Source organism: Patagioenas fasciata, chromosome 23 (genome assembly GCF_037038585.1).
Source record: "Patagioenas fasciata isolate bPatFas1 chromosome 23, bPatFas1.hap1, whole genome shotgun sequence".
Classification (NCBI taxonomy): Eukaryota; Metazoa; Chordata; class Aves; order Columbiformes; family Columbidae; genus Patagioenas; species Patagioenas fasciata.
This window is the reverse complement of record NC_092542.1, coordinates 6176617-6202662: the sequence shown is the minus strand read 5'-3', so window position 1 is coordinate 6202662 and position 26046 is coordinate 6176617. Positions and strand designations below refer to the sequence as shown.

Sequence of the window (26046 nt, the reverse complement as noted above, 5' to 3'; positions counted from 1 at the left end):
TTGTGGTCGTCTTTTCCCAGGGACTGGTTTACTGGGACACTGATGGTTTTCTAAACAGAGGAGCGACCAGAAGGGGAAGAGGATTTTGACATGGTAGGGCATTAAAAGAACAAAAACCAAGTGGATACAGGACTGAACTCTTTGACTCTTCCGGAAGGCAGGAGAAAAACCCCATTTCTGAAATGACTGCCCCCCAAAAAAACACACAAAAAATGCCTTATGTCAAAGCAGATTGCACTGAAGGACACCCTGCCCCGGAGAGAACGTTCCTGATTTTATATTTAATAAAGCGAGGGGAAGGTTGGGAAGTTTGGGAGCGGAAGGAGCGTTGTTGTGTTTACAGCCCGGGGGGACGGAGGCGTTTTTGGGGTGTTTTCCCGTCTCCGCTCCCAGCGAAAGGGTCAGGATCCAAGTCCAACCCACCTCCCGTCACTCTTTAGGCGTCAATCCTGTCTTTGATCCACTCTTTACTCTTTCAGTACCGCATGGAAGTAAAGAAATTGTGACTTGTGAGGAATGTCTAGCTCGTTTGGAACCTAAACTTCATTGATTTAACCCAAAAAGGCAGCTGGGGGCTGAGCCAGCGCCTCCCGTGGGGCCGGGGCGCCGCTCGCCTTCGCTCCCACACCTCGGGTGAGTTTTCAATGACCACCTGGTTACTTTTTCCTCTGTGAACTGTGGTTTTTAGAAACGTTGGGATATTTGGGGTATTTTAATGACTTTGGAGAACATCGCGGCCTCGGGGACGGCGTTTGTGCCCTGGTGGGGTTGAGACCGCGGGCACGCGGGACTTTCCCAAGGGAAGAAGTTGCTTTTATTCCCCTTTACTCTCATTGTATCAGCAATGCACTAATTGTTATCATCTTTGTTCACATCCACACCCCCCCAAAGGGATTGCAGGTATCCATATCCTAAACTTGGACATTTCCCCTTCTCTTTTCCAACCTTTTCACCCATTTCCGTGGCAAAACCGCCATGCGGGGGGTCAAGTCGCTGCCGCATCACCTTGAGGTTTTAAAGCGTTTGGGGGGTGTATCCCACCCCGGGATTACAGCGTGAGGCCCCGTGTCCCCAACAGGTCAAAGCAACCGGCGTTTTTGGGGCTGTGAAGCTCTTAAAAGGTGATTTTTGGGACAATTTGGCCGATTTTTGGGACAATTTGGCCCCGTGTGTCCTTTCCCGAGGTGAAGATTGGGAATTCATCACCCCGCGGCCCCCTCCATCCTTTTGGAACAGCAGGAGCTTTTCTTCCTCCCAGCCCGAAGCACTCGCTCGTGTACATATTTCCTGGAAATTCCAGTTTATTTTCGATTTGCTGTTAATTTTTCTTTCTGTTAAAAAATAATAATAATAATAATAATAATAATCTCTTCGTTGAGCGCACGTTGCAAAAGGAGAAGTCCTGAGCGCAGTGGGAAGGCCGGGACGGGGGGGGACGAGCGGGCCGCAGGTACAGGGTGGCGGCAAAGGCCCAGTGACCGTTTTGTCTGTTCTTTGCAAATTATTATCCAATTAAAATTGTCATTTGAGCAGCGGCCGCCTCGTTAAAGCACATCTGCCTCGTTAAAGCACATCCGGGGGGCTGGGGGGTGGTAAATCGGCTCTAGGGGTTGCAAAAATCCTCAAAACTGTCCCCAAAAATAAGGGGTGTGGGTGTCGGGAGGTTCCCCAGTGCCAGCGCGGCTGTGGGGACATCTCGGTGTCCCCGTGCTGACACCTCACCCTGGTTATCACACCAATGTCTCCAGGGATTGGGGGTGCTGGGAGGGGGGTCACTCGTGTCCTGGGTGGTTTGGGGGGGAGAGAAGAGGGTCCTGGGGAGGGGGGTGCCCCATTGGCTGGACTGGGGGGTGGGTGGGGGTACCCGGGTACCAGCCATGGGGGAGATGGGGGTGGGGGATTTGGGGGCTTCCCCAGGGGTGGGTGAGGGGGCCTGGGGGGACACACCGGTGGTCCTGGGGGGGCCGGGAGTGGGGGGTCCCGGGCGGGGGGTGGCGCCGGTTCCCAGTGCCGGGGGCAGTTCCCAGTTCCCCGGGGCCGGTTCCCGGTGCTGGTCTCAGGTTCTGCTGCCGGTTCCCGGTTCCAGTTCCTGTTGCCGGTCCCGTTCCTGTTGCCGGTTCCAGTTCCCGGTTTCAGCGCTGGTTCCCGGTGCCGGTTCCAGCTGCTGGTGCCGGTTCCCGTTCCAGGTCCCATTCCCAGTGCCGATTCCCGTTCCCTTTCCCGGTCCCATTCCCAGTGCCGATTCCCGGCCCCGTTCCCAGTGCCGGTTCCCGTTCCCGGTGCCGGTTCCAGTGCCGGTTCCAGTGCCGGTTCCGGTGCCGGTTCCGGTACCGGCCGCCCCCGGAGGGCCCGCCCCGCCCCGCCGCACGTGACGCGGCGCGGTGGCCGCGAGCGCCGGGGCCCCCGCTCCGCTGCGCTCGGTACCGGCTGCGCTCCCGGCCCCGCCGCCCCGGTAAGTGCCGCGGGAACCGGGGACCCCCGCGGACACCCCCAGCCCCGCGCAGAAACGGGGGGGCCCGTTCCCCGGTGACCTTCAGCCGGTACCGGGGATGGGGGGGGGATGCTCCGGGCCTGGGTGGGGGACCCTGGAGTCCGGGCAGAAAGGGGGGGTGATGAGCCCCCCATGTACCCCCCAACCTGCCCCCCAAATATCTCACCCATAAATTACCCCCCCGATATCTCCCACATCAATGACCCCCCTCAACCTGCCCCCAATTCTGCCTCACTCTCCTTCTCCCCCCTCACTGGCCTCATCATCTGCCCCCCCCAGCCCCCTTCCCACAATCCCCCCCCCCCCAAGCTGCCCCCCAGCCCGGTCACACATTTGGGTCACACCCCCCGGTGCCACCCGGCCCCCCCTTGGACTGCGTCCCTTGGGTGCTGGGGGGGGGCGGTGGGGGAGCCCCCAGGACCCCGCACCCACTGCCCGCGGCTGCACGGGGACGGGGGCGTTTGCACGAGGGTCCGTGTTTGCACGGGGTCGTGTGACATTGTCGCATTTGCACGCAGTCGTGTTTGCACGGGGACGGGGCGCGGGTGCACCGCGGGGGCGCTTTGCACCAGGGGCGCGTTTGCACGGGGACGACGTTCGTTTGCACCAGGATGGGGGATTGCACCAGAGCCGCTTTTGCACGGGGACGGGTCACACCTACACCAGGGGTCACACCTGCACCAGGGTCACACCTGCACCAGGGGCACACCTGCAGACACACACCTGCACCCCTTCGTGTTTGCAGGGGGACGGGGCACGTTTGCACGAGGGTTCGCGCTTGCACGAGGGTCGCGCGCGCCCGGGGTGTGTTTGCACGGGGGGGGTGGGACCCTTTTGCACCACGGGTGTGTTTGCACAGGGCCCGTGTCCCGTGTCCCCGTGTTCCGTGTCCCGTGTCCCGTGTCCCGTCCCGCCCGGCGCTGTCCGTGGTGCTGCCCCGCGCGACGCCGCCTCCCGCCGGCAGAGGGCGCCCTTCGGGTTGGGGGGGTGGGGGGTGCGATGAGTTTGGGGGGGGTCTGAGCAGCCGGGGACCCCCCATGGAGTGACCCGACACCCACCGCTCCTGGGCCGCCGGCTCCTGGCAGCCGGCACGGCGACGCTTGGCTTGGTGCCATCAGTAGGCTTCAGGGGTAACGCCGCTGCCCGAGCTGTGGGGAGCTCCCCTCTCCCCCAGGAAGCACCATGGGCCCCCCAGGGTCCCCCCGCGCCACCTAGACGTGTCCCCAACCGACAGCACCGCCTTCTTGACCACCCCACCCTGAGGTAAGCCCCATGGGTGCTCCCCACCCAAAGGTGCCGGTCGCGAGGCGCGGGGACGGGCACCCATGGCCTCCGTGTCCCGCAGGCAGCAGGATGGCCCAGCAGCGCCACGCCGTCCCCCCACCGCTCAAGGTAGGCGTCACCAGGGTGGGGGTACCCATGGGTGCCAGCATGGCCTTCACCCTCCCCCAGCACTCATGGGTGCTACCATGGCCTCCACCACCCCGTTGTCTTGCAGACGGAGGAGGACTACATCCCCTACCCCAGCGTGCATGAGGTAGAGCACCCGCTTCCCCAGAGATGGGTGCTGGGTGGGTGGGGGGTTGATGGGTGAATGGGCCAAGCACCCACCTGGGTTGTGGGTGCAGGTGCTGGGCCGGGAGGGGCCGTTCCCCCTCATCCTCCTGCCGCAGTTTGGGGGTTACTGGATCGAGGGTACCAACCACCAGCTGAGCGGGACCCCCGAGTCCCCCCAGACCCCGGCACCCAGCACCCGGGCAAAGCTGGAGGGCAACCACACGGCCAAGATCTACCGCAAGCACTTTTTGGGCAAGGTGAGGTCCCATGGGTGCTCCAGGCGTGGGTGGGCATGGAGACCCCATAAATGGGTCCTGATGGATGTGAGTGCCCCGTGGAATGGGTGGTTGTGCGTATGGGTGCTCACTGGGCGTGGGTATCTATGGGTGATCATAGGTACCCTACAGCATGGGTGCTCATGGATATGGGTGACTCGTAGGTGTAGGTATCTATAGACGTGGGTGCCCCATGGCATGGGTGCTCATGGTGAGGGTGCTCATGGATGTTGGTATCTGTGGGTATGGGTACTCATGGGCTGGGTGCCCCATGGCATGGGTGCTCATGGTAAGGGTGCTCATGGGGGTAGGTGTGGGTGTCTATGGGCATGGGAGCTCTATGGCTGCAGGTGCTGGTGGACCGGGGTGCTGTGCAGCATGGGTGCTCGTGGGCGTGGGTGACTCATGGGTGTAGTTACCTATGGGCATGGGAGCCCAATGGGTATGGATGCACATGGACCTGGGTGCCATAAGGCGTGGGTGATCATATATGGGTGCTCATGTAGGTGGGTCTGGGTATCTACGGGTGTGGAAGCCACATGGGTATGGGTGCTCAGGGACCTGGGTGCCCCATAGCATGGGTGCTTATAAACATGGGTGTCCATGGGCATGGGCAACCTACAAGTGTCTGCAAGATGGGTGGCCCATGGGCGTGGGTGCTCATGGACATGGGTGGTCATGCAAATGGGTGCTCATGGACACGGGTGTGAGTATCTATGGGTATAGGTGCTCATGGACCTGGGTATCCCATAGCATGGGTGCACATGCACATCAGTACTCAGAGCCATGGTTGGCTCATTGCATGGGTGCCAGTCAGTGTAGGTGCTCCATAGGTGGTGGTATCTTTGGGTGTGGGTGCTCATGGACATGGGTGCCCTATAGCATGGGTGTTCAGGGAGCTGGGTGCCCCATGGCATGGGTGCTTGTAGACATGGGTGTCCATGGGCATTTGGAATCTACGAATGTCTGTAAGATGGATGCTCCATGGGGATGGGTGTTCATGGCATGGGTGTTCATGGGCATGGGTACTCTATCGTGATGGGTGCTCATGGCCATGGGTGCCTCATGGCATGGGTGCTCCATGGGGATGAGTGCTCCATGGGGATGCATGTTCATGGGCACGGGTGCTCCATGGGGATGGGTGTTCATGGATGTTGGTGTTCATGGGCACGGGTGCTCCATGGGGATGGGTGTTCATGGATGTTGGTGTTCATGGGCACGGGTGCTCCATGGGGATGGGTGTTCATGGATGTTGGTGTTCATGGGCAGGGGTGCTCCATGGGGATGGGTGTTCATGGATGTTGGTGTTCATGGGCAGGGGTGCTCCATGAGGATGGGTGTTCATGGATGTTGGTGTTCATGGGCAGGGGTGCTCCATGGGGATGGGTGTTCATGGATGTGGGTGCTCATGGGCATGGGTGCTCCATGGGGATGGGTGTTCATGGATGTGGGTGCTCATGGGCATGGGTGCTCTATGGAAATGGGTGTTCATGGATGTTGGTGTTCATGGGCAGGGGTGCTCCATGGGGATGGGTGTTCATGGATGTGGGTGCTCATGGGCATGGGTGCTCCATGGGGATGGGTGTTCATGGATGTGGGTGCTCATGGGCATGGGTGCTCTATGGAAATGGGTGTTCATGGATGTTGGTGTTCATGGGCAGGGGTGCTCTATGGAAACAGGTGTTCATGGATGTTGGTGTTCATGGGCATGAATGCTCCATGGAGATGGGTGTTCATGGATGTGGGTGCTCATGGGCACGGGTACTCTATGGGGATGGGTGCTCATGGCCATGGGTGCCCCATGGCACGGGTGCTGCCCACACGAGCACCCATCACACGGTGGCGGGTGCCGGCCCCTCCCGCAGGAGCACTTCAACTACTACTCGCTGGACCCGGTGCTGGGCCACCTCGTGTTCTCCCTCAAGTACGACGAGCAGGAGCAGCTCCACCTGCTGCTGCGGTGAGCAGGGCGCCGGGGGCACCCATGGGTGCTGACCGGGCGTCGGGGGGCCACCCTGACCCCCGCCTCGCCCCGCAGCACCCGCGCCCGCACCCTGCACGACGTGGTGCCCATCTCCTGCCTGGCCGAGTTCCCCAATGTGGTGCAGATGGCCAAGGTGGGTGCGACACCTCCTGCAGCACCCATGGGTGCCCCCCCAACCCCAAGCCACCCATCGCATCTCCCGTCCTTCCCACAGCTGGTGTGTGAGGACATCAACGTGGATCGCTTCTACCCCGTGCTCTACCCCAAGGTGAGGGGGGCACCCATGGGTGGGGGAGCACCCCGGGGTGCCCCCCACCCACCGCGCGCCCCCTCCCCGCCCCGCAGGCGTCCCGCCTCATCCTCGCCTTCGATGAGCACGTGCTCAGCAACCACTTCAAATTTGGGGTCATCTACCAAAAACTGGGGCAGGTATGGGGCGGGGTGGGTGGGGGTGAGGGTGGGGGGTCCCGGGTGGGTGCTGACACCCCCATCACCCCGCAGACCTCCGAGGAGGAGCTTTTCGGCACCACGGAGGAGAGCCCGGCGTTCGCCGAATTCCTCGACGTTCTGGGCCAGCGGGTGCAGCTGCGGGACTTCAAGGGGTGCGTGACGGGGGGCTGGGTGGGGGGCACCCATGGGGCCCAGGCTCAGGGTGCCTGTCCCCCCACCCCACGCAGGTTCCGGGGGGGGCTGGACGTGACCCACGGGCAGACGGGCAGCGAGTCCGTTTATTGTCACTTCCGCGACAAGGAGATCATGTTCCACGTCTCCACCAAGCTGCCCTACACCGAGGGGGACGCCCAGCAGGTGGGGGCACCCATGGGTGCTGGGGGCTGTGGGAGGACGCATGGGTGCTTGGGGGAGAGAGGTAGGGGGAGCTGGGGCACCTGTGGGTGCTGGGGGCATCTATGGGGTGCAGGGGATCCTTGGGCACCTTTGAGTGCTTGGGGAGTGTCGATGGGGTGCAGGGGCACCCATGGGTGCTGGCTGATGTCTATGGGGTGCAGGGGATCCTTGGGTACATCTGGGTGCTTGGGGGGTGTTGATGGGGTGCAGGGGCACCCATGGGTGCTGGCTGATGTCTATGGGGTGCAGGGGATCCTTGGGTACATCTGGGTGCTTGGGGGGTGTTGATGGGGTGCAGGGGCACCCATGGGTGCTGGCTGGTGTCTATGGGGTGCAGGGAATCCTTGGGCACCTTTGAGTGCTTGGGGAGTGTCGATGGGATGCAGGGGCACCCATGGGTGCTGGCTGGTGTCTATGGGGTGCAGGGGATCCTTGGGCACCTCTGGGTGCTTGGGGGGTGTTGATGGGGTGCAGGGGCACCCATGGGTGCTGGCTGGTGTCTATGGGGTGCAGGGAATCCTTGGGCACCTCTGGGTGCTTTGGGGGTGTCGATGGGGTGCAGGGGCACCCATGGGTGCTGGCTGATGTCTATGGGATGCAGGGGATCCTTGGGCACATCTGGGTGCTTGGGGGGTGTCAATGGGGTGTAGGGCCACCCGTGGGTGCTGGATGGTGTCTATGGGGTGCAAGGGATCCCTGGGCACCTCTGAGTGTTGGGGGGGTGCATCTGTGTGACACAAAGCCTAACACTACACCCTGTGGGTGCTGGGGGTGTCTATGGGGTGCAAAACCTTCAGGGGCACCCCTGGGTGTTGAGGGAGTTGTTTATGGGATGCAAAAGCTCCAGAAGCACCCATGGATGCTGGGGGGGGGCACAAGGGCTAGCAGCACACCCCATGGGTGCTGGGGGGGTGTCCATGGCGTGCAGAGGGTCCACAGAGCACCCTTGGGTGCTGCGGGGTGTCTACGGGAGGCAGAGGGCTGTCAGGGCACCCTTGGGTGCTAGGGGGTGTCTATGGGGTGCAGGGGGCCAGCAGATCACCCATGGGTGCGGGGGGGTGTCTATGGGAGGCAGAGGGCTGTCAGGGCACCCTTGGGTGCTGGGAAGTGTCTATGGGAGGCAGAGGGCTGTCAGGGCACCCTTGGGTGCTGGGGAGTGTCTATGGGACGCAAAACCTTCAGGGGCACCCCTGCGTGCTGGGTTCACCTGTGGGGTACAGGGACTATCACCCCCTTTGCCCCCCTGGTGTGACCTCCCTGTGTCCCCCGTGTCCCCACAGCTGCAGCGGAAGCGTCACATCGGCAACGACATCGTGGCCGTGGTGTTCCAGGACGAGAACACCCCCTTCGTCCCCGACATGATCGCCTCCAACTTCCTGCACGCCTTCGTGGTGGTGCAGCTGGAGCAGGGCAGCACCCAAGGGACCCTCTACAAGGTACCACCCCCTGCCTCAGTTTCCCCGTCCCCAGGGGTGCTGCGGGGTGCCCTGTCACCCCCCGTCCTGCCCACCCGCCGCAGGTCTCCGTCACCGCCCGTGACGACGTGCCCTTCTTCGGCCCGCCGCTGCCCGACCCCGCCGTCTTCAGGAAGGTGAGCACCCATGGGTGCCGCCTGGGGGGTTTCCCTGGGGTGGCACCCACCCAGGGGTGCCCCTCGTCCCGCAGGGCCCCGAGTTCCAGGAGTTCCTGCTGACCAAGCTCATCAATGCTGAGTACGCCTGCTACAAGGCCGAGAAGTTCGCCAAGCTGGAGGTGGGTGCACATGTGGGTGCTGAGAAAGGGGTGCTGGGTGGTTTGGGGGTCTGCAATGGGGCTGGGCATGGCAAGGGGTACATGGGTGCTGTGGATGCGGGTGCTGTGCCTGCAATGGGGCTGTGCATGTCATGGGGCATGTGGGTGCTGGGCGCACTGTGGGTGCTGTGGATGTGGGTGCTGTGCCTGCAGGGATGCTGTGGGTGCTGTGGGTGTGGGTGCTGTGCATGAGGGTACTGTGTCTGCAACAGTGCTGTGCATGCCATGGGTGCTGGGCACAACATGAGTGCTGTGCACATGGGGTGGCATGTGCCATGGGTGCTGCACATGGCCTGTGGGTGCTGTGGGTGCTGTGGATGTGGGTGCTGTGGGTGCTGTGGATGTGGGTTCTGGGCCTGCAGGGATGCTGTGGGTGCTGTGATGTGGGTGCTGTGCCTGCGGCAGTGCTGTGGGTGCCACGCGTGCCATGGGTGCTGGGCATACAGTGCTGTGCGTCTGGGTGCTGTGTGCAATGTGAGGGCTGTGCATGTGGTGCCACCTCCACTGGGGGTGCTACATGCAGCGGGTGCTGCTGTGCATGGGGTTCTGTGCACGATGTGGGGGTGTGGGTGCCGTGTACACTGGGTGCTGTGCCTGCTGTGTGTGTGGGTGCAACATCCACTGGGTGCTCTGTGTGTGGGTGCAACATCCACTGGGTGCTGTGCATAACGTGGGTGCTGTGCATAACGTGGGTGATGTGCCCAGGGCGGGGGAGGAGTGCCCGCAGCGGTGGTGCACATGTGGGTGCTGCCTGCCAGCTGGGTGCCACACACGTGGGTGCTGTGCCTGCAAGGGTGCTGTGTGTGGGGGTGCTGCATACACTGGGTGCTGTGTATGGCGGGGGGGCCACGCCTGCTGTGCACGTGGGTGCTGTGTGCGATATGGGTGCTGTGCACATGGGTGCTGTGCCTGCAGGGGTGATGTGGGTGTGGGTGCTGTTGACGTGGGTGCTATGAACACCAGGTGCTGTGCACGCGGGTGCTGTGTACGATATGGGTGCTGTTGCACATGGGTGCTGTGGCTGCAGGGGTGATATGGGTGTGGGCGCTGTGCACATGGGTGCTATGAACACCAGGTGCTGTGCATGTGGGTGCTGTGGGGGTGTGTTGTGCATGGGGGGATCATGCCTGCTGTGGGTGCTGTGGTGTGTGTGCTGTACACGTGGGTGCTGCATACACTGGGTGCTGTGCATGGCAGGGGGGCCAGGCCTGCTGTGCATGTGGGTGCTGTGTACACTGGGTGCTGTGTGCGATTTGGGTGCTGTGCGCCATTTGGGTGCTGTGCTTGCAGGGGTGATGTGGGTGTGGGTGCTGCGTACACAGGGTGATGTGCATGGTGGGGGCGTCACGGCTGCTGTGGGTGCTGTGCACGTGGGTGCTGTGGGGTGTGCTGTGCATGGGGGGGTGGATGCCTGCTGTGGGTGCTGTGCTGTGCGTGCTGTGCACACTGGGTGCCGTGCACGCTGTGGGGGCTGCGTGGGCTGAGCGGGGGGGGAAGGCAGGTGCCGCGGGTCCCCGGCAGCGCGGGCGGGGCTGAGGGGGGTCCCGCGGGGTCCCGCAGGAGCGGACGCGGGCGGCGCTGCTGGAGACGCTGCACGAGGAGCTGCAGGCCCGCAGCCAGGCCATGCTGGGGCTGGGCCCCGACGACGAGCGCCCCGACAACGGCGCCGCCGCCCCGGGCTTCTTCGAGTCCTTCAAGGTGGGGCATGCGGGGGGGCCCCTGCTCCTCCTCCCACCGGAACGGGGGGGCGGGAGGGACCCGGCGGGCCCGGGCGCTGCTGACGGGGGCGCGGGGGGGCCTTGCAGCGGGCGCTGCGGGGGCGCAGCCCCTCCCTGGAGGCCGTGGGGCTGGGACCCCGCCGGGCTCCCCCAACGCCCCTCTCAAACGCCGCCAACGCCGCCGCCGCCAACGCCGCCGGACCCCCCGACGGTGTGAGTGCCCCCTGGACACGCCCCCAGCTGGTTGGCCACGCCCACCGCTCGGCCAGCTTGCCTGGCTGAGGACACGCCCACTCCCGGGAGGCCGCGCCCCCTCTAGCGCAAGCCACGCCCCCTCAAGGGACCAGGACATACAAACCACGCCCCTAAAAGCGTTAGCCACGCCTCTTTCCCAAGCCACACCCCCAGGTAGCGCCTCGTCAGTGCAAGCCCCGCCCCTTTCCACGGCTCACCTGGACACGCCCCTCCTCGCAAGCCCCTCCCACCCCGCGGTCCCGCCCCTTCCCGTGCCCCCCGGTGACGCGGTGCCCCGGGCCGGTGACCCGGTGACGCGGTGCCGCCCCCAGTCGCTGCTGGTGCCCGGGAGTCGGCGGGGACGCCGCGGCAGCGCCATCGGGCTGGGCTCGGTGGAAGAGGTGGGTACCCCGGAACGGACCCCCCCGATGACCCTGTGGGTGCTCCCCGCCCCGCTCCCCGGTTAACGGCGCCCCGCAGGCGCTGCTGGTGCCCGGGAAGAGCCCGTCGCGGCGGCGGCCCGGCCCGCTCGGCTCCCGCCGCTCCAGCGCCATCGGGATCGAGAGCATCCAGGAGGCGCCGGCCGGCAGGTGAGCACTGGGACCGGGTGGGGGCTGGCACGGCCCACTGTCCCCTCCCGGTGTCACCCCAGCGCCCGCCGCCTCCCGCAGGGACGGCCCCGCCGCCACCCCCGAGGGCACCTGCTCCACACACAGCTCCCCCGAGAGCCGCCGGCACCCCGACAGGTCCCACACCTGGCAAGGGACATCGGGGGGACACCGGGAATGGAGGGCACTGGGATGGGGTGACACAGGGAAAGAGTGGCACAGGGATGGGGTGACATGGGGGTGACACCGGGCATGGATGGCACTGGGATGGGATGACACAGGGAATGGAGAGCACTGGGAAGGGGTGACACAGAGATGGGGTGACACAGGGAGCAGGTGGAATAGGGATGGGGTGACATGGAGGTGACACAGGGAATGGAAGGCATTGGGATGGGGTAGCACAGGGATGGGGTGGCATAGGGATGGGGTGACATGGGAGTGACAGATGGAACGGAGAGCACTGGGATGGGGTGACATGGGAGTGACACAGGGATGGTGTGCCACAGGGATGCAATGGGCCAGGTGACACTGGAACTGGGTGGCACTGGGACGGGACAGCACAAAGATGAGATGACATGGGGACTGGAGGGCACTGGGAAAGAGCAGCAAGGGGATGAGGTGGCACCAGGACGAGGTGGCACCAGGACAAGGTGGTACGGGGATGGGGTCACATGGGGGTGACACAGGGAATGGAGGGCACTGGGATGGGGTGACACCAGGATGGGGTGGCACTGGGACAGGGTGACATGGGGACCATAAGGCACTGCAATGGAGCAGCAAGGGGATGGGGTGGCACAGGGATACCCAGGGGGGGACCCTGGGAATGGAGGGCACTGGGATGGGGTGGCACAAAATGGGACATGGATGCAATGAGGCCAGCATGGCATGGGGACAGAGTGACATTGGGATGGGGTGGCACTCGCATGGGGTGACACAGGGGTGGTGTGGGACTGGGACAGGGTGACACTGGGGTGATGAAGGGACACGGAGGGCATGAGGATGGAGCAGCACATGGATGGGGTGCACAGGGACAGGGTGGCACTGGGTTGGATGGCATGGGGACAGAACAACACAGGGACAGGGTCACCAGCAACCTAATGGTACAGGGACTGTATGTCATGGGGACAGCGTGGCACAGGGACAACGTAGCAGAGGGATGCAGTGGGGTGGCACTTGGGTGGCCTGGGCACAGAGTGGCATGGGGACAGGTTGGTGTGGTGACAAGGGGCATGGGGTTGGGATGGCATGGGGATGGGACATCACAGGGAGGGGATGGCATGGGGACAGTGTGTCCTTGGGGTGGGACACCCCAGAGGTGGGACAGCATTGGGACAGGGTGGCGAGGAGACAGGACATCCCAGGGACTGGATGCCATGGGGACAGAGGGCCACAGGCATGGGACGTGCCAGGGACAGGATGGCACGGGTAGGAGGTGACACGGGGATGTGACATCCTGGGAATGGTGTGACATGGAGCTGGGGACAGGGCCGGGCTGACACGGGACAGCACGGCGTCGCCGCGGGCCATGGCGGTGGCCGCAGGGCGCGGTGCCAGCCTGTCCCCTCCTCTGGGGACCGTCCCCTGGCAGGGCCGAGAAGCCGGAGCCACCGAATTTCTCCCGCTCGTCCTCCAGCGCCAGCAGCTTCGGCAGCACCGAGGAGCCGGGGGAGCCGGGACGGGTACGGGGTGCCGGGGGGGGTGAAATGGGGGCTTGTGGGGGGTGCAGCACCCCCTGATCTCCCCCTGCACCCCCAGGAGAGCCGCTCGCCCTCCGGGAGCCACCGCAACGCCTTCGCCAACACCCCCTGGCCGGATGACCCCCCCGGTCCCCTCCCAGGTAGTGTCACCACGTGTCAGGTCACAGCGGGGACCCCCATTGGGGTGCTCAGCCCCTGCTTTTCCCCCAGGCCGCCATCCCCCGGACCCCCCCGAGATCAAAATCCAGCTGGATCGGCCCCCCCAGAACCCGGTGAGGCTCTGCACCCCCCCCACACCCCAAAATGGGGACACCCACATCGGGGGCACCCACTGATGTCCCTTTGCACAGGGGTCATAGTCAGCCCCCGTCCTGGGGGGGTGTCACCCCGTGCCAGGAGCTGAAGCCATCGTCCCGGTGCAGGATTTGGGGGATCCCCCCCCCCCAAAAAAAAAAATTGGGGCGTCCCCCCCTCCAGACAATCTCCATCACCCCAAATACCCCTGGGGGGGTGATGGACCACATGGGCCCCCCCCCCCTTCCACTGTGACCCCAATGCCACATGGTGGGGGGGCCCCCAAAATGAAGAGTGTGTCCAACTCAAACACCCCCCCAAGAAAAGGGGGAAGGAGGGGGCCTCAAATCCAGGGCAAACCCAATGTGGGGCTCCCCCTGCCCCCCCCCCCCCTTTTATTTTAAGGGAAAAAAGCTCCGGAATGGGTCAGATGCTGGAATTTTGGGGGGGGGGGGTTATTTTTTCAAGCCCCCCCGAACCGTGTTTGTGTTTCCTGTGAGTCCTGTATAAAATAAAGGTTTATTTATCGTTACAGCCGGGAGATGCTGGGAGGGGGGTCCCAGATATCTGGGGAGGGAGGGGGGGTCCCCAAAACCCTAAACATCAGCCAGACCAGATGCTCCGCATGCTCTTCAACCCCCCCCATTTTTGTGGTTATTTACCCAGATTTGGGTTTTTCATAGCAGCCACGCTGAGCAAAGCCTTGCTTTGATTTTTTTCCCCTATTTTTGGGTGCTGCGGGTTCCCCCAAAATGTGGCGAGCCCCCAAAATAAGAACCTTTTCAGCTCTGGTGGCCACCGCGGCGTCGGGAGCGGCATTTGGCCACCAGCCCCGCTGGCCACCGGCTTGGCGCCAAATCCCTGGCCAAGAGAAAGTGGTTGTTCCCCCTCCGAACTCCCCAAAACCACCGAGCACCCCGGGAGCGCTCAAACTTAGCTCGGTGCCGCCCGCTTTCTGGGAAGCGCCGGGGGTTGGGACGCGGTTGGGGACGCCGGCGATGCTCCCGCGGGTGCAAAGGGCGCTGAGCAAAGTGGGGGTGTCACACGTGTCCCCCCCAACCCCAGAGTTAATAAGAAACCAGAGCGGAGATTTATTTATAAAGCTGGGAAATAAATAAAAGGGGGGGGGGGTTGGAGGGGCCTGGAGGGATTTTGGGGGTGTAAGTGCAGGGTGCAGTGGGGGTGTGCGAGGGGGTGCTCGTGCGCAGTTTGCACAGGGAAGGGGCTGTTTGCACGTGAACGGTGACACTTGCACCTGCAAGGCGCTGTTTGCACGGTGACATTTGCACGCCCAAAGCACCACTTAGATGTGCACGGTGATGTTTGCACACCCAAGACACTGCTCACGCATGCACAGCACACCGTTTGCACACCGAAGGCACCATTTGCACATGCACAGTGACATTTGCACACCTAAGGCACCGTTTACATACGCACAGTGACATTTGCATGCACAAGGCACCATTTGCACACCCAGGGCGTGATTTGCACCTGCACAGTGACAATTGCACACCCAAGACACTGTTTGCACATGCATGGTGACACTTGCACATGCAAGGCACTGCTTTCACATGTACATTGACATTTGCACACTCAAAGCACCATTTGCACACCCAAGGCACCATCTGCACAGTGACATTTGCACACCCGAGGCACCATTTGCATGCACAGTGACATTTGCACGTGCATGGTGACATTTGCACACCCAAGGCACCATTTGCACACCCAGAGCCCTTCCCCAGGCCTCAATTCCCACCCCCCCCCCAGCACCCTGCCAGCTGCAAAAGCCCCCTCCCCTAATTATCCCACTCCTAATTACCCCACCCTCTAATTACCGTAATTACCAGCCCTAAGGAAGCGCATGCCCCAGCGGGTACCACCCTTTAAATCCCATCTCCCCACAGCCCTAGACCCCCCCAGGCAGCAAAACGCCTCAAACCAAAGCCTTTCCAAGCAAAACGAATCACCCAGGAGGTTAAAAAAAAATAATTAACAAGTTTTGGGGACAAATTAACCCGGTGAGTTAATTTCTTTCCCATCTCTATGTTGTTCTGGGTGTGATGAGCTGAGCACCCGGGTCAGTTCTCAGCACAGGGACCGCGGCTGCGTTTTTGGGCTCCGGCCCCGTGGCCTTTGGCTCCAAGCGGGGGTTCGGTTGTCCCCCCCCAAATCCCACGGCGGGTTGGGGCCGGGGCGGGAACGCCGCTAATTATAGGGGAAAAAACGTGTATTTACAGAGGCAGCTCCCAGCACCAAACCGCTGGTGGCTTCTTCGCTCCGCTGAGTCTTTGTGTTGTTGTTGCTCCTTTTTCTGGGCGCTGCCACCCACAAAAGGGGGGGGATCGAGGACGAAGGGCTCTAGCGGAGGAGGAGGAGGAGGAAGGGCAGCAGCAGCGCGGGCGCCGCGGGGCGCGAGGCGGCGTTGCAGTGGCCGCGGTTGGCGCCGATGCAGGCGGCGTAGGCCATGGCGTGCGGGATGTAGTTCTGCTCGTGCACGCCGTGCAGCAGGTGCGCCATGGGCCCCCGCGCGAACACCGCCACGTCCTCCCCGCCGTGCGTCTCCTGCCGCAGCGGCACCGCCGACTGCGCCTGGTAGTCTGCATGGGCTGGGGAGACGGGGACAGGGGGGTTAGGGTAGAAATGAGGGTTGGGGGTAGAAATGAGGGTTGGGGGTAGAAATGAGGAGGAATTTTAAAGGGAAAATAAAAAGGAGGAATTTTAAAGGGAAAATAAAAAGGAGGAATTTTAAGGGGAAAAAAAGGAGGCATTTTGAAAAAGGAAAAAAAAGGAAGAATTTTGAAAAAGGGGGAATTTTAAAAGAAAAAGGAGGAAATTTTAAAAGGAAAAAGGGAAAATTTTAAAAGGAAAAAAAGGGGAAAATTTTAAAAGGGAAATAAGGGGAAAATTTTAAAAGGGAAATAAGGGGAAAATTTTAAAAGGGAAATAAATAAAGGGAAAATTTTAAAAGGGAAATAAATAAAGGGAAAATTTTAAAAGGGAAATAAATAAAGGGAAAATTTTAAAAGGGAAATAAATAAAGGGAAAATTTTAAAAGGGAAATAAATAAAGGGGAAAATTTTAAAGGGGAAAATTTTGAAAGGGAAAATAAAGGAGAAATTTTGAAAAGAAGAAAAAAAGGAGGAATTTTAAAAAGAAAAAAGAGAAGGGGATAAATTTTGAAAAAGTAGAAAAAGGGATAAGTTTTGAAAAAGCGAAAGAAAATGATAAGTTCTCAAAAGGAGAAAAGGGACAAGTTTTCCAAAGGAGAAGCAAACGGTAAGTTTGAAAAGGTGGGAAAAAGGGATAAACTTTTAAAAGGCAAAAAATAAAAAGGATCCATGTGAAAGGTGGATGAGGATGAATTTAAAAAGCCAGAAAACAGAGGACACATTTTGAAAAGGCCCATTTTTTCAGCCAGGCTCAGTGTAAGGGGTTTTGCCCCAAAGCCCCGCTCACCGAAATCCACGGCAGAGACGTTCTCGCGCTCGCCCCCCACGATTTTGTAGCCGGGGCCGTTGCCGTAGAGGATGGAGGTGAAGGGCTTGCGGTCAACGTCGCTCTGCATGGGGGCCAGACCTGGCAGTGGGGACGTGTCAGGACGGGGACATCCCGGGGTGTCCCCGGGGGTGTCCCTGGGTGTCCTGAGATGATCCCAAGATGTCCCTGAGTGTCCCAGGGGTGTCCCCAGGGGTATCCCTGGGTGTCCTGAGATGACCCTGAGATGTTCCCGAAGTGCCCCTGAGGTATCCCCAGGGTGGCCCCAAGGTGTCCAGGGCTGTCCCTGAGGTGTCCCCGGGTGTCTTGAGGTGTCCCTGAGGTGTCCCCAGGGTATCCCCGGGTGTCTTGAGATGCTTCCAAGGTGTCCTAGGCTGTCCCCAGGGTGTACCCAAGTGTTCTGAGATGACCCCGAGGTGTCCCCAGGGTGTCTCTGGCTGTATTGAGATGTCCCTGAGGTGTCCCCGGGTGTCTTGAGATGCCTCCAAGGTGTCCTAGGCTGTCCCCAGGGCGTACCCAAATGTTCCAAGATGACCCTGAGGTGTCCCCGGGGTGTCCCCCGCACAGGACTCACCGAAGATGGGGTTCCCGCGGGGGGTGTAGCCGCCGAAGGTGAAGACGTGCGAGTGGTCGGCGGTGACGACGCTGAGCGTGTCCTGCGGGGAGGTGACGCGGGTGGCCAGCCCGATGGCCCGGTCCAGCTCCACCGCCTCGTGCAGCGCCTGCTTCGCCTTCCCCTCGTGGTGCCCGTGGTCGATGCGGCCCCCTGCGCACCAGCACCGCTCAGCACCCCCTTGGTGTCCCCACTATCCCCACATGCACCCCCATTGCTCCGTCTTACCCCCTTTTTTCCATCACTCCCTTTATCCCTTTTTTGCAGCTCCCCTATCCCCCTCTTCCCCCCTCTTTTTGCATGCCCATCAACCCCTTTTTTTGTATCCCATCACATCCTTTATTCTTCCCCTTTGGCACCCACATCACGCCCTTTTTTGCATCCCACATCACTCCCTTTATCCCCCTTGTTTTTTGTACCTGCACAGCCCCTGTTTACCCTCCCTTTGCATCCCCATCACCCCCTTTATCTTCTTTTGTACCTCCCCATTGCCTCCTTTATCCCCATTTGCACTCCATCACCTCCTTTATCTCCTTTTTACACCATCACCTCTTTCATGCCTTTTGTTTTTGTGCTTCCCATCACACCCTTTTGCACCTCATCACCTCCTTTATCCCCTTTTCACACCCTCATCACCCTCTTTATCTCCCTTCTTGCATCCCCTACTCTTTCCCCTTTTATCCTCCCCCTTTCTGCATTCCTCCCTTTCCCTCTTTGCAGCCCCTCTTTACCCCCCCATCACCCTCTTTACCCCGCTTTGCATGTCCCACCAGCCCCTTTACACCTTCCATCACCCTCCCTATTCTCACTTTGCACCCCATACCCCTCCCCTCTCTTTCTCTCCCCTCCCCACCTTCGACCAGGAGGAAAAACCCGCGGGGATTTTTCTGGAGCATCCTGATGGCCACAGCCACCATCTCGGTGAGGGACGGGTCCGTCTCGTTATTCCTGTCCAGCTCGTACACCATGTCACCCGGCTCGAAGAGACCTGGGGACAGCGACATTGCTGGGGACAGTGACGCAACACTGCTGGGGACAGCCTTTCCCCACAGAAAAAGAAGTGGGGGGTTGTGCCAATCCAGCATCTTCTCTTGCTTCTCGTGCTGGTTCAAGGGTTTGAACCTCCACCGGATCTGGGGTGATCAGGCAGAACCCGGGGGGTGCTCCCAGCCCCTCCTTATCCCTGGGGGGTACCAGCATCCCTTGGAGGTACCAGCATCCCGGGGTATGGAGGGGAATAGCAGCATCCTTGGGGGTGTAAAAGCCACCAGCATCCTTTTGGGGTATCAGCATCCCTTGGAGGCAGCAGCATCCTTGGGGGTTTAACAGCATCTTTTTGGGGTATCAGCATCCCCTGGGGAGACCCAGGAGCCCTTGGTGGGGGGTACCAGCATCCTTTTAGGGTACCAGCATTCCTTGGTCGGGTGTAGCAGCATCCTTTGGTGAGTACCAGCATCATTTGGGGTACCAACATCCTTGGCTGGGGGGCAGTAACAGTGTCTCTTGGAGGTACCAGCAGCCCCAGGGTGGGTACCAGTCAATTTAGGGGGGTAGAAGTCAATTTGGGGGGTACCGGTATCCCCAGGGAGTGTACCAGTCAATTTGGGGGGTACCAGCATCCCCAGGGACGGTACCAGTACCTTGGCAGGGGGGTACAAGTGTCCTCAGGGTGGGTACCAGCATCTTTGGGGAGGTACCAGTATTCCAAGGGTGGGCACCAGTATCTTTGAGGTACCAGCATCCCCCACATGGATGCCAGTATAATGGGGCGGTATCAGCATCCCCAGGGGGTATCGGGCCCCTCCAGCTGCCCCAGCACCCCAGGGGCACCCACAGCACCCATGTGAAGCCAGGGGCACCCTTGGGTGCCAGGACTCACCCAGCAGGAAGTCGACGCGGCTGAGGTTGAGAGCCAGCAGTTCCCGCCGGTGCCACACGTACTCGGCGACCTGGGGACAGGCGGGTTGTCACCTCCCCATCACCTTTACCCCCCTCCCCAGAATATCCCCCCGCTCCGGAATGGCTTCTCAAGGTTACAGTGGGGTGACACGCATGTACCCACCCCCCCAAAAAGTGTCCCTGTCACCTTGCCGCGGGGTTTGGCGTCGCGCCACGCCTGGACGAGGTCCCTGCGGTCCAGGCGGGTGCCCCGGTGCTTGTCCTCGTGGGGATACTCCACATCGCTGGCGTTTTTGGGGAACATGTATTTCCGCCCACCGCCCAAGATCACCTGAAAAAGAGTGTGTGTGGGGAAATAAAGGCATTTTAACAATTATTTTTAATTATTTTTACTCCCCCCCTCCCCAATTCAGGTTTAACAGAGGGAAAAACAGAGCAGGATGTCCAGGAAAACCCCGGCGTGGCGCAAAACCCCGGCGCAAACACCCAAGGAATTTCACCTCACTCGAAATAACCCCCAATCTCTTCCTATTCATTAAAACCCAAGGCAAAAAATAACCATTTCCAGCAGCGAATTTGGCTCTTTGCAAGATTTTTTTCTCTATATATATTTATTTTTCGACATCCCTGTGGGAGGGATGCTCCACATCGGGGTCCCCGCGTGAACCCGCCGGGACGGAGCCCCATCCCGCGGCTCTCGCTGTTTGCTTTGGAGCCCGGTTTATTTGGCCTCTGTTATTTATAACCAAGCAGGGATTTTTTTTACGCAGGAGATGAATTATAAAGCAGCGAAACGCCGCCGCCAAAATTATTAAGCAGAAAAAGAAAAAAAAAAAAGAAGAAAATTGTCTTTTCCCTCACTATATAATTATTTCCAGCCTGGGACAGAGTTAAAATTATATTAAAGAGAAAAAAAACCCAGCAGAAGAGGCTATTGAAGAGCTAAATAACAGGCTGAGATGTTTTGCTTTGGGGCTATTTTGAAGGCCAGAAGAGGATTTATTTACAGGGCTGAATTTCTGCGTAAATCCGCAGCGAGGGGCAGAATTTGGGGGGAAAATGGAAGGTTTTGGGTATGGGAAGTATGAGGAAGGCGGGGGCTGCTGTGGAGTGGGGTGAAGTGAGATTTGGGGATCTGGTTCTATATGTGATCATGGTCCCAGCCCTGTGGATGGTGGGTCTTGGAGATGGGTCTGTGGGTGCTCCTGGTCCCATGTCCACACAACAGAACCCATGGGTGCTCCTGGTCTTGTATCTGCTGGGGGTTCTGGCTCTGCACCCTTTGGTGGTCATGGTCCATATCTGCTGGGGGTTCTGGCTCTGCACCCATGGGTGCTCCTGGTCCGTATCTGCTGGAGTTCTGGCTCTGCACCCTTTGGTGGTCCTGGTCCCATGTCCCCACAATCCTGGCTCTGCACCCATGGGTGGTCTCAGCCTCACATCTACTGGGTGGTGCCAGCCTTGTCCCCACTCACTGTCCTGGCCCTGCACCCATGGGTGGTCCTAGCCCAACATCTCCTGGGGTTCTTACCCACCGGTGGTCTCAGCCCAACATCTCGCGGAGTTCTGGCCTTTTACCCATGGGTGGTTCCAGCCCAGCATCTCCTGGGGTTCTGGTCCTTCACCCACCAGTGGTCTCAGTCCTTCACCCATGGGTGCTCTCAGTCCCATGTATCTACCCATGGCCCCATCCTCATCCCTGGTGGCCCTGTCCCCCTCCTACCTCGATGTCGGGGATGTTCTCCACCAGCTGCCGGGCGATGTCCTTGCAGCCGCCCTCCAGCGCGTCCGGGGGCATCTCTCCATCCGAGTACCAGTCGCGGTTGGCCGAGTGGGCGTAGGCGGCGCTGGGCGTCGCGTGGGTCACCCGCGTGGTGGTGACAATGCCCACCGCCTTGCCTGCACCACAAATTCAAGTAATGGTGGTGGGAAACCCCCTAAAGCCCACTGCTTTGCCCCCCACCAGCACCCAGGAGCCCCTCACCGCTGTCCTTGGCCCAGCGCAGGATGGACGTCACCTCCTGGCCCTTGGTGGTGTTGCAGCGGTCGCGGGTGACGCCGGCGCTGACGCCCACGGTCCCCTCGTTGGCTTTGACGCCGCACAGGTAGGCGGTGGCCGTGCCCGCGCTGTCGGGGACCTGCGCGTTGGTGTTGTAGGTCTTGGGGGAGATGAACGAGTCATCATCATCACCACCATATCCATCACCATCATATCCATCACCACCATCATATCCATCACCACCATTCCCACCCCGCAGATTCCCTCCCCACGCTGTTTGGCCGCATCCCACTTGTGCCCCCCCCCTTTTTTGCCCCTTGTTCCCCCCCCCATTCTGCCCCTTCCCCCCACAATGTGGTCGCGTGTCATCCCCTCGCTGCATTTTGACGCTTTTAGCCCTTTCTCAACCCATTTTTCAGCTGGGAGCGAGCGAAGCCGCCACCACCAGCATCCCCTGCGGGGCGACGGGAGCTGGCAGGGAGCAGCCAGAACTTCCAATTTCATAACCAAAAAGAAAGCCTTTTGTTCCGAAAAATGACCCCAGGAGAAGCGGGGGAGTCCTGCGGCTTCCCACGGCCCCCCCGCCCCCTCCCCGTTCCCACGGACCCGACCCTGGCACGGCCAACAGCGCCCGCGCCAGCTCCTTCGCCCGCCCATGACCTAATTTCAGCTCCCGCTCGATGCCGCCCATCGTGACCTTGCGGTGGGTGTCGGGGGTGTCCCCGGGGGGTCTCACCTTGGCCAAGGCGACGTAGGGGAACTTCTCCATCTCCAGGAGACTCTCCTCGCCCTTGCGGTTCTGCAGCTGCCCCTTGAGGATGCGGGCGGCCGTGACGGTGGAGACGCCCATCCCTGCGGGGAACCGTCACCCACCCACCGGGGAACCGTCACCCACCCACCGGGGAACCGTCACCCACCCGCCATGGACGGGACAGCGCGGCACGTGGGGGCCCGAAACGCCCAGCACCCCATTCATTGCAAACCGGTTTTATCCCAGCACCCAACTTACTGCAAACTCTGTTAATCGCAGCACCCAGTTTATTGCAACCCCAATATATCCCAGCACTCTGTTTATTGCAAACCTAATTCGTCCCAGCACCCAACTTACTGCAAACTCTGTTAATTGTGGCACCTAATTTATTGCAACCCCAAACATACCCCAGCACCCAGTTTATTGCAACCCCAATATATCCCAGCACCCAGTTTATTGCAAACCTAATTTATCCCAGCACCCACTTTATCCCAGCACCAAACTCATTGCAAACTCAATGAATCGTAGTACCCAATTTATTGTAAACCAAATTGATCCCAGCACCCGATTTAGAGCAAACCCAATTTCTTGCAGCGCCCCACTTATTGCAAACCCAATTTATCCCCACACCCAGTTCAATGCAAACCTAATTCATCGTCAACTGAGTTTGCTACAGCGCCCAATTCATTGCAGCACCCACTTTTTTGCAAGCCCAGTTTTTTGCAGCACCCAGTTTATTGCAAGCCCAGTTATCACAGCACCCAGTTTACTACGCGCTAAACTTATTGCAGCACCCACTTTGGCGCAGCAAGCCATTTATTGCAAACCCAGTTTATGGTGGCACCCAATTTCCTGTAGCACCCAATTTTCTGCAAATCGAGTTTATTGCAGCACCCACCTTGTTGCAAACCCAATTTATTGCAGCACCCAACTCTTCGCAGCACCCAACTTATTGCAAGCCCAGTTCACTGCAGCACCCAGTTTATTGCAAAGGCAGTTTATCGCAGCACCCACTTCCCCACAGCCCCCGTCCCCTGCAGCCCCCCCGCCCCTCTCACCATCACCCAGGAACAGGATGAGGTTCTTGGCCACGTTCTGGTTGAGGCGCTGGAGCCGCAGGGCCTCCCGCAGCGTCTGCTGCGCCTGCCGCCGCCAGAACTCGGGGTCCTTCTCCCTCTCTGCAGGGGGGGGAGAAAACACGGGGCTCCATAGCACCCAACAGCACCCACTTTTGGGATGCAGCCCCCACCCCCAAACCTCACGTACCGGGGATCAGGGATGGCGCGCAGAGCGGGGCGAGGAGGAGGAGGAGAAGAGCCTTCATCCCGGTGCTGCGCGGGTGCTGGATGGGAGAGAGCTGCGGGGGGGCAGCCGCCACGTGCCTCAGTTTCCCCACCGAGACCTTCGCCCCTGGGCTCGGCCAAGTGAGAACAGGAGGGAAATGTCCCCTCCCTGCGTGGTCACCAGTGTGACCCCTGGGGACGTGCCAGCTCCCTCTCGCTGGTGCCATGAGGCACCACCTCGCTGGCATCGGCGCAGGGTTGGAGACAGTGGCATGTCACCAACATGTGTGTGGCACAGGGGGGGCTCTGTCACATGGCTGGGTCCCCATCGTGTGGCCCTGTCCCCATTGCATGGCCCTATCCCCATCACAGCTGGGTCCCCATTGCATGTCAGGGTCCTTGTCAGGTGGCTGTGTCCCCATCATTTGGCCATGTCCCCATTGCTTGGCCATGTCCCCACCGCATGCCTGTGTCCCTCTTTGCACACCCATGTGTCCCCCTCCCATTCCCATGTCCCCACCGCATGCCCATGTCCCCACTGCGTGTCAGTGTCCCCACTGCACCTCCATGTCCCCATTGAACATGTCCCCACTGCACACCCCTGTCCCTGTTGCACATCCACGTCCCCTTTACACCCCCATGTCCCCATTGCAGCCCCTTGTCCCCATTGCACACCCATGTCCCCACCACACCCCTATGCCCCCATTGCACCCCCTTGTCCCTGTTGCACACATATGTTCCCATCACACCCTCATGTCCCTGTTGCACGGCCATGTCCCCACCTCATGTCCCCGGCCCCATCGCACCCCCGTATCCCCACCACATGCCTATGTCCCCATCGCACCCCCATGTCCCTGTTGCACATCCACGTCCACATCGCACCCCCGTGTCCCTGTTGCACATTCATGTCTCCACCACATGCCCATGTCCCCATCACACCCCCGTGTCCCTGTTGCACACCCGTGTCCCCACCACATGCCCATGTCTCCATCGCACCATGTCCCTGTTGCACATCCATGTCCCCATCGCACCCCTGTGTCCCCATCACACCCCCATGTCCCCATTGCAGCCCCTTGTCCCCATTGCAGCCCCACATTCCCATCACACCCTCATGTCCCTGTTGCATGGCAATGTCCCCACCTCATGTCCATGTCCCCATCACATCCCCGTGTCCCTGTTGCACACCCGTGTGCCCACCACATGCCCATGTCTCCATCGCACCCCCATGTCCCTGTTGCACATCCACGTCCCCATCGCACCCCCGTGTCCCCATCACAACCCCGTGTCCCGATTGCACCCTCGTGAATCCGTCTCACCCCCGTGTCTCAGTTGCACACCTATGTTCCCACCACAACCCCATGTCCCCATCACAACCCCCGCTCCCCTCGTCTCTCCCCAGGGTCCCCCCGCTCCCCGGCGGTGGCAGCGGTGGCCCCGGGGGGTCCTTACCGGCGGGGGGGACACACGTACCGGCACAAACTTGGGTCCCGACACCCACGTCCCTGCTGGGCGGCGGGAGGAGGCCGGGCCGGGGGGTAGCGAGCCCTTAAATCCCCCCGCACCGGCCTTCGCCTCCTCCTCCTCCTCCCCTTCCTCCACCCTCCCCCCGCGAACAGCGCGGGGCGGGGGGGCCGAGGGGGAGCAAAAGCACTAAACTGGGCTTACTGGTGCCCTCTGCCGGGTCTTACTGGGAGGACTGGGAGGACTGGGATGCAACGGAGCCTGGCTGTGGGTGCTGAGCATCTCCCGCCCTTCGCACGGGGGTGCACCCCTGGTGGGGTGGGGGGGCGTTTTACCGGGTTTTACGTTATTTTCACCCAAAACGTGCCGGCGACTCGGGAGTGTGTTTGGGATGGGGGTGATGGAGAAGCGGGGGGGGTCCCTGCCTCAGTTTCCCCACGCAGGCTCCTGCTGCAGCCCACGAGCGCGCCCGGCCTGAACGGGCTTTACTGTAGGTCCTACAGTAAACAAGGCTTCGTCGCAAGGGCGGGAAGGCGATGCCCCCCGCTGCCTCAGTTTCCCCATCACGGGGACCGTGGAACCGTGGGTGGCTTCCCAGAAGGTGGCGGTGGAAGCCAAATAATCCACTCCCTGAAAACTTGGGGCTGCCACCAAGGGTGCCCCGACACGACGAGGAGCGACACGGCTCCTGCACCCCCAAACCCCTCCGACCCCTCTTTGCATCCCCCCTAGGGCTTTCCCAGCCGAGCCATTTGCAGCCCCACGCATGACACGAGTGTGTCGGTGCTCAGCCCGCCAGTGGCACGGGGGACCGAGGGGGTGCCACCGTGTCCCCCTCATCCCTCTCACCCCAGAGGAGCTGGGGGTGGGTGGCGGTGATGAAAAGCTCATTAAAAAGTTCATTAGCCCCGCCAGGGAACGCTGCGATCCGGGGGACTCCTCTCTGCAAGGCACAGCGTGCACAGGCTGGACCCCAAAACCCTGCGGGGGGCTGGTAACACCCGGGGGGGGGCGACGGTGCAGTCAGAGGAGCACGCTTGCACACTCACA

At 60.9% G+C, this 26046-nt stretch overlaps 3 protein-coding genes across 18 annotated transcripts in view; 2 read left to right on the top strand and 1 right to left on the bottom strand.

Annotated features, from left to right (window-relative positions):
• Positions 1–1532, top strand: part of USP48 (ubiquitin specific peptidase 48) — a 32115-nt gene extending 30583 nt beyond the window's left edge. For all 3 annotated transcript variants that reach the window (XM_071798471.1, XM_065855408.2, XM_065855407.2), the window contains one exon: positions 21–1532. In XM_071798471.1, coding sequence (XP_071654572.1) covers positions 21–43 — 23 coding nt within the window. In that variant the 3' untranslated portion in view covers positions 44–1532. The remainder of the gene's footprint in view (positions 1–20) is intronic.
• Positions 1533–2352: 820 nt separating this feature from the next.
• Positions 2353–13715, top strand: RAP1GAP (RAP1 GTPase activating protein). 11 transcript variants are annotated; one of them, XM_071798492.1, is made up of 23 exons: positions 3522–3754; positions 3837–3883; positions 3990–4028; positions 4120–4305; positions 6189–6283; positions 6362–6440; positions 6522–6575; positions 6653–6736; positions 6809–6909; positions 6985–7114; positions 8434–8589; positions 8673–8744; positions 8819–8905; positions 10505–10642; positions 10750–10875; positions 11229–11297; positions 11377–11486; positions 11568–11642; positions 12011–12154; positions 13093–13183; positions 13260–13341; positions 13412–13473; positions 13552–13682. In XM_071798492.1, the coding sequence occupies exons 2-23, from the start codon at positions 3845–3847 to the stop codon at positions 13558–13560; spliced, it is 2028 nt and encodes a 675-aa protein (XP_071654593.1). In that variant the 5' UTR covers positions 3522–3754; positions 3837–3844; the 3' UTR covers positions 13561–13682. The 11 variants fall into 11 exon arrangements, with proteins under 11 accessions (XP_071654588.1, XP_071654585.1, XP_071654586.1 ...); XM_071798487.1 differs by adding an exon at positions 2353–2452 and having other exon boundaries at positions 3666–3754; positions 13260–13715; XM_071798484.1 differs by adding an exon at positions 2354–2452 and having other exon boundaries at positions 3577–3754; positions 13260–13715.
• A 1755-nt stretch (positions 13716–15470) lies between these two features.
• On the bottom strand, positions 15471–25138 carry ALPL (alkaline phosphatase, biomineralization associated). Of its 4 annotated transcripts, none has more exons than XM_065855463.2 (12): positions 25006–25138; positions 23519–23609; positions 23311–23430; positions 22238–22353; positions 21487–21661; positions 21226–21401; positions 19690–19833; positions 19483–19552; positions 18457–18591; positions 17565–17756; positions 16952–17071; positions 15471–16101 (listed from the first exon to the last, which is right to left on the bottom strand). In XM_065855463.2, exons 2-12 carry the CDS (start codon positions 23574–23576, stop codon positions 15854–15856), a joined length of 1554 nt encoding a protein of 517 aa, XP_065711535.1. In that variant the 5' UTR covers positions 23577–23609; positions 25006–25138; the 3' UTR covers positions 15471–15853. The 4 variants fall into 4 exon arrangements, with proteins under 4 accessions (XP_065711535.1, XP_071654602.1, XP_071654599.1 ...); XM_071798501.1 differs by having other exon boundaries at positions 23519–23662; positions 24985–25134; XM_071798498.1 differs by having other exon boundaries at positions 24985–25134.
• Between the last annotated feature and the right edge of the window lie 908 nt (positions 25139–26046).

Coding starts and splice junctions, on each gene's coding strand:
- RAP1GAP (XM_071798487.1), top strand. CDS start 3,845: ATGGCCCAGCAGCGCCACGCCGTCCCCCCACCGCTCAAG. Junction 8,590..8,672: donor CCCAAGGGACCCTCTACAAG/GTACCACCCCCT, acceptor CACCCGCCGCAG/GTCTCCGTCACCGCCCGTGA. Junction 11,643..12,010: donor AGCCGCCGGCACCCCGACAG/GTCCCACACCTG, acceptor GGTGTGCCACAG/GGATGCAATGGGCCAGGTGA.
- ALPL (XM_065855463.2), bottom strand. CDS start 23,576: ATGAAGGCTCTTCTCCTCCTCCTCCTCGCCCCGCTCTGCGCGCCATCC. Junction 21,402..21,486: donor GCGCTGGGCCAAGGACAGCG/GTGAGGGGCTCC, acceptor TTTGTGGTGCAG/GCAAGGCGGTGGGCATTGTC. Junction 19,834..21,225: donor AGAACATCCCCGACATCGAG/GTAGGAGGGGGA, acceptor ACTCTTTTTCAG/GTGATCTTGGGCGGTGGGCG.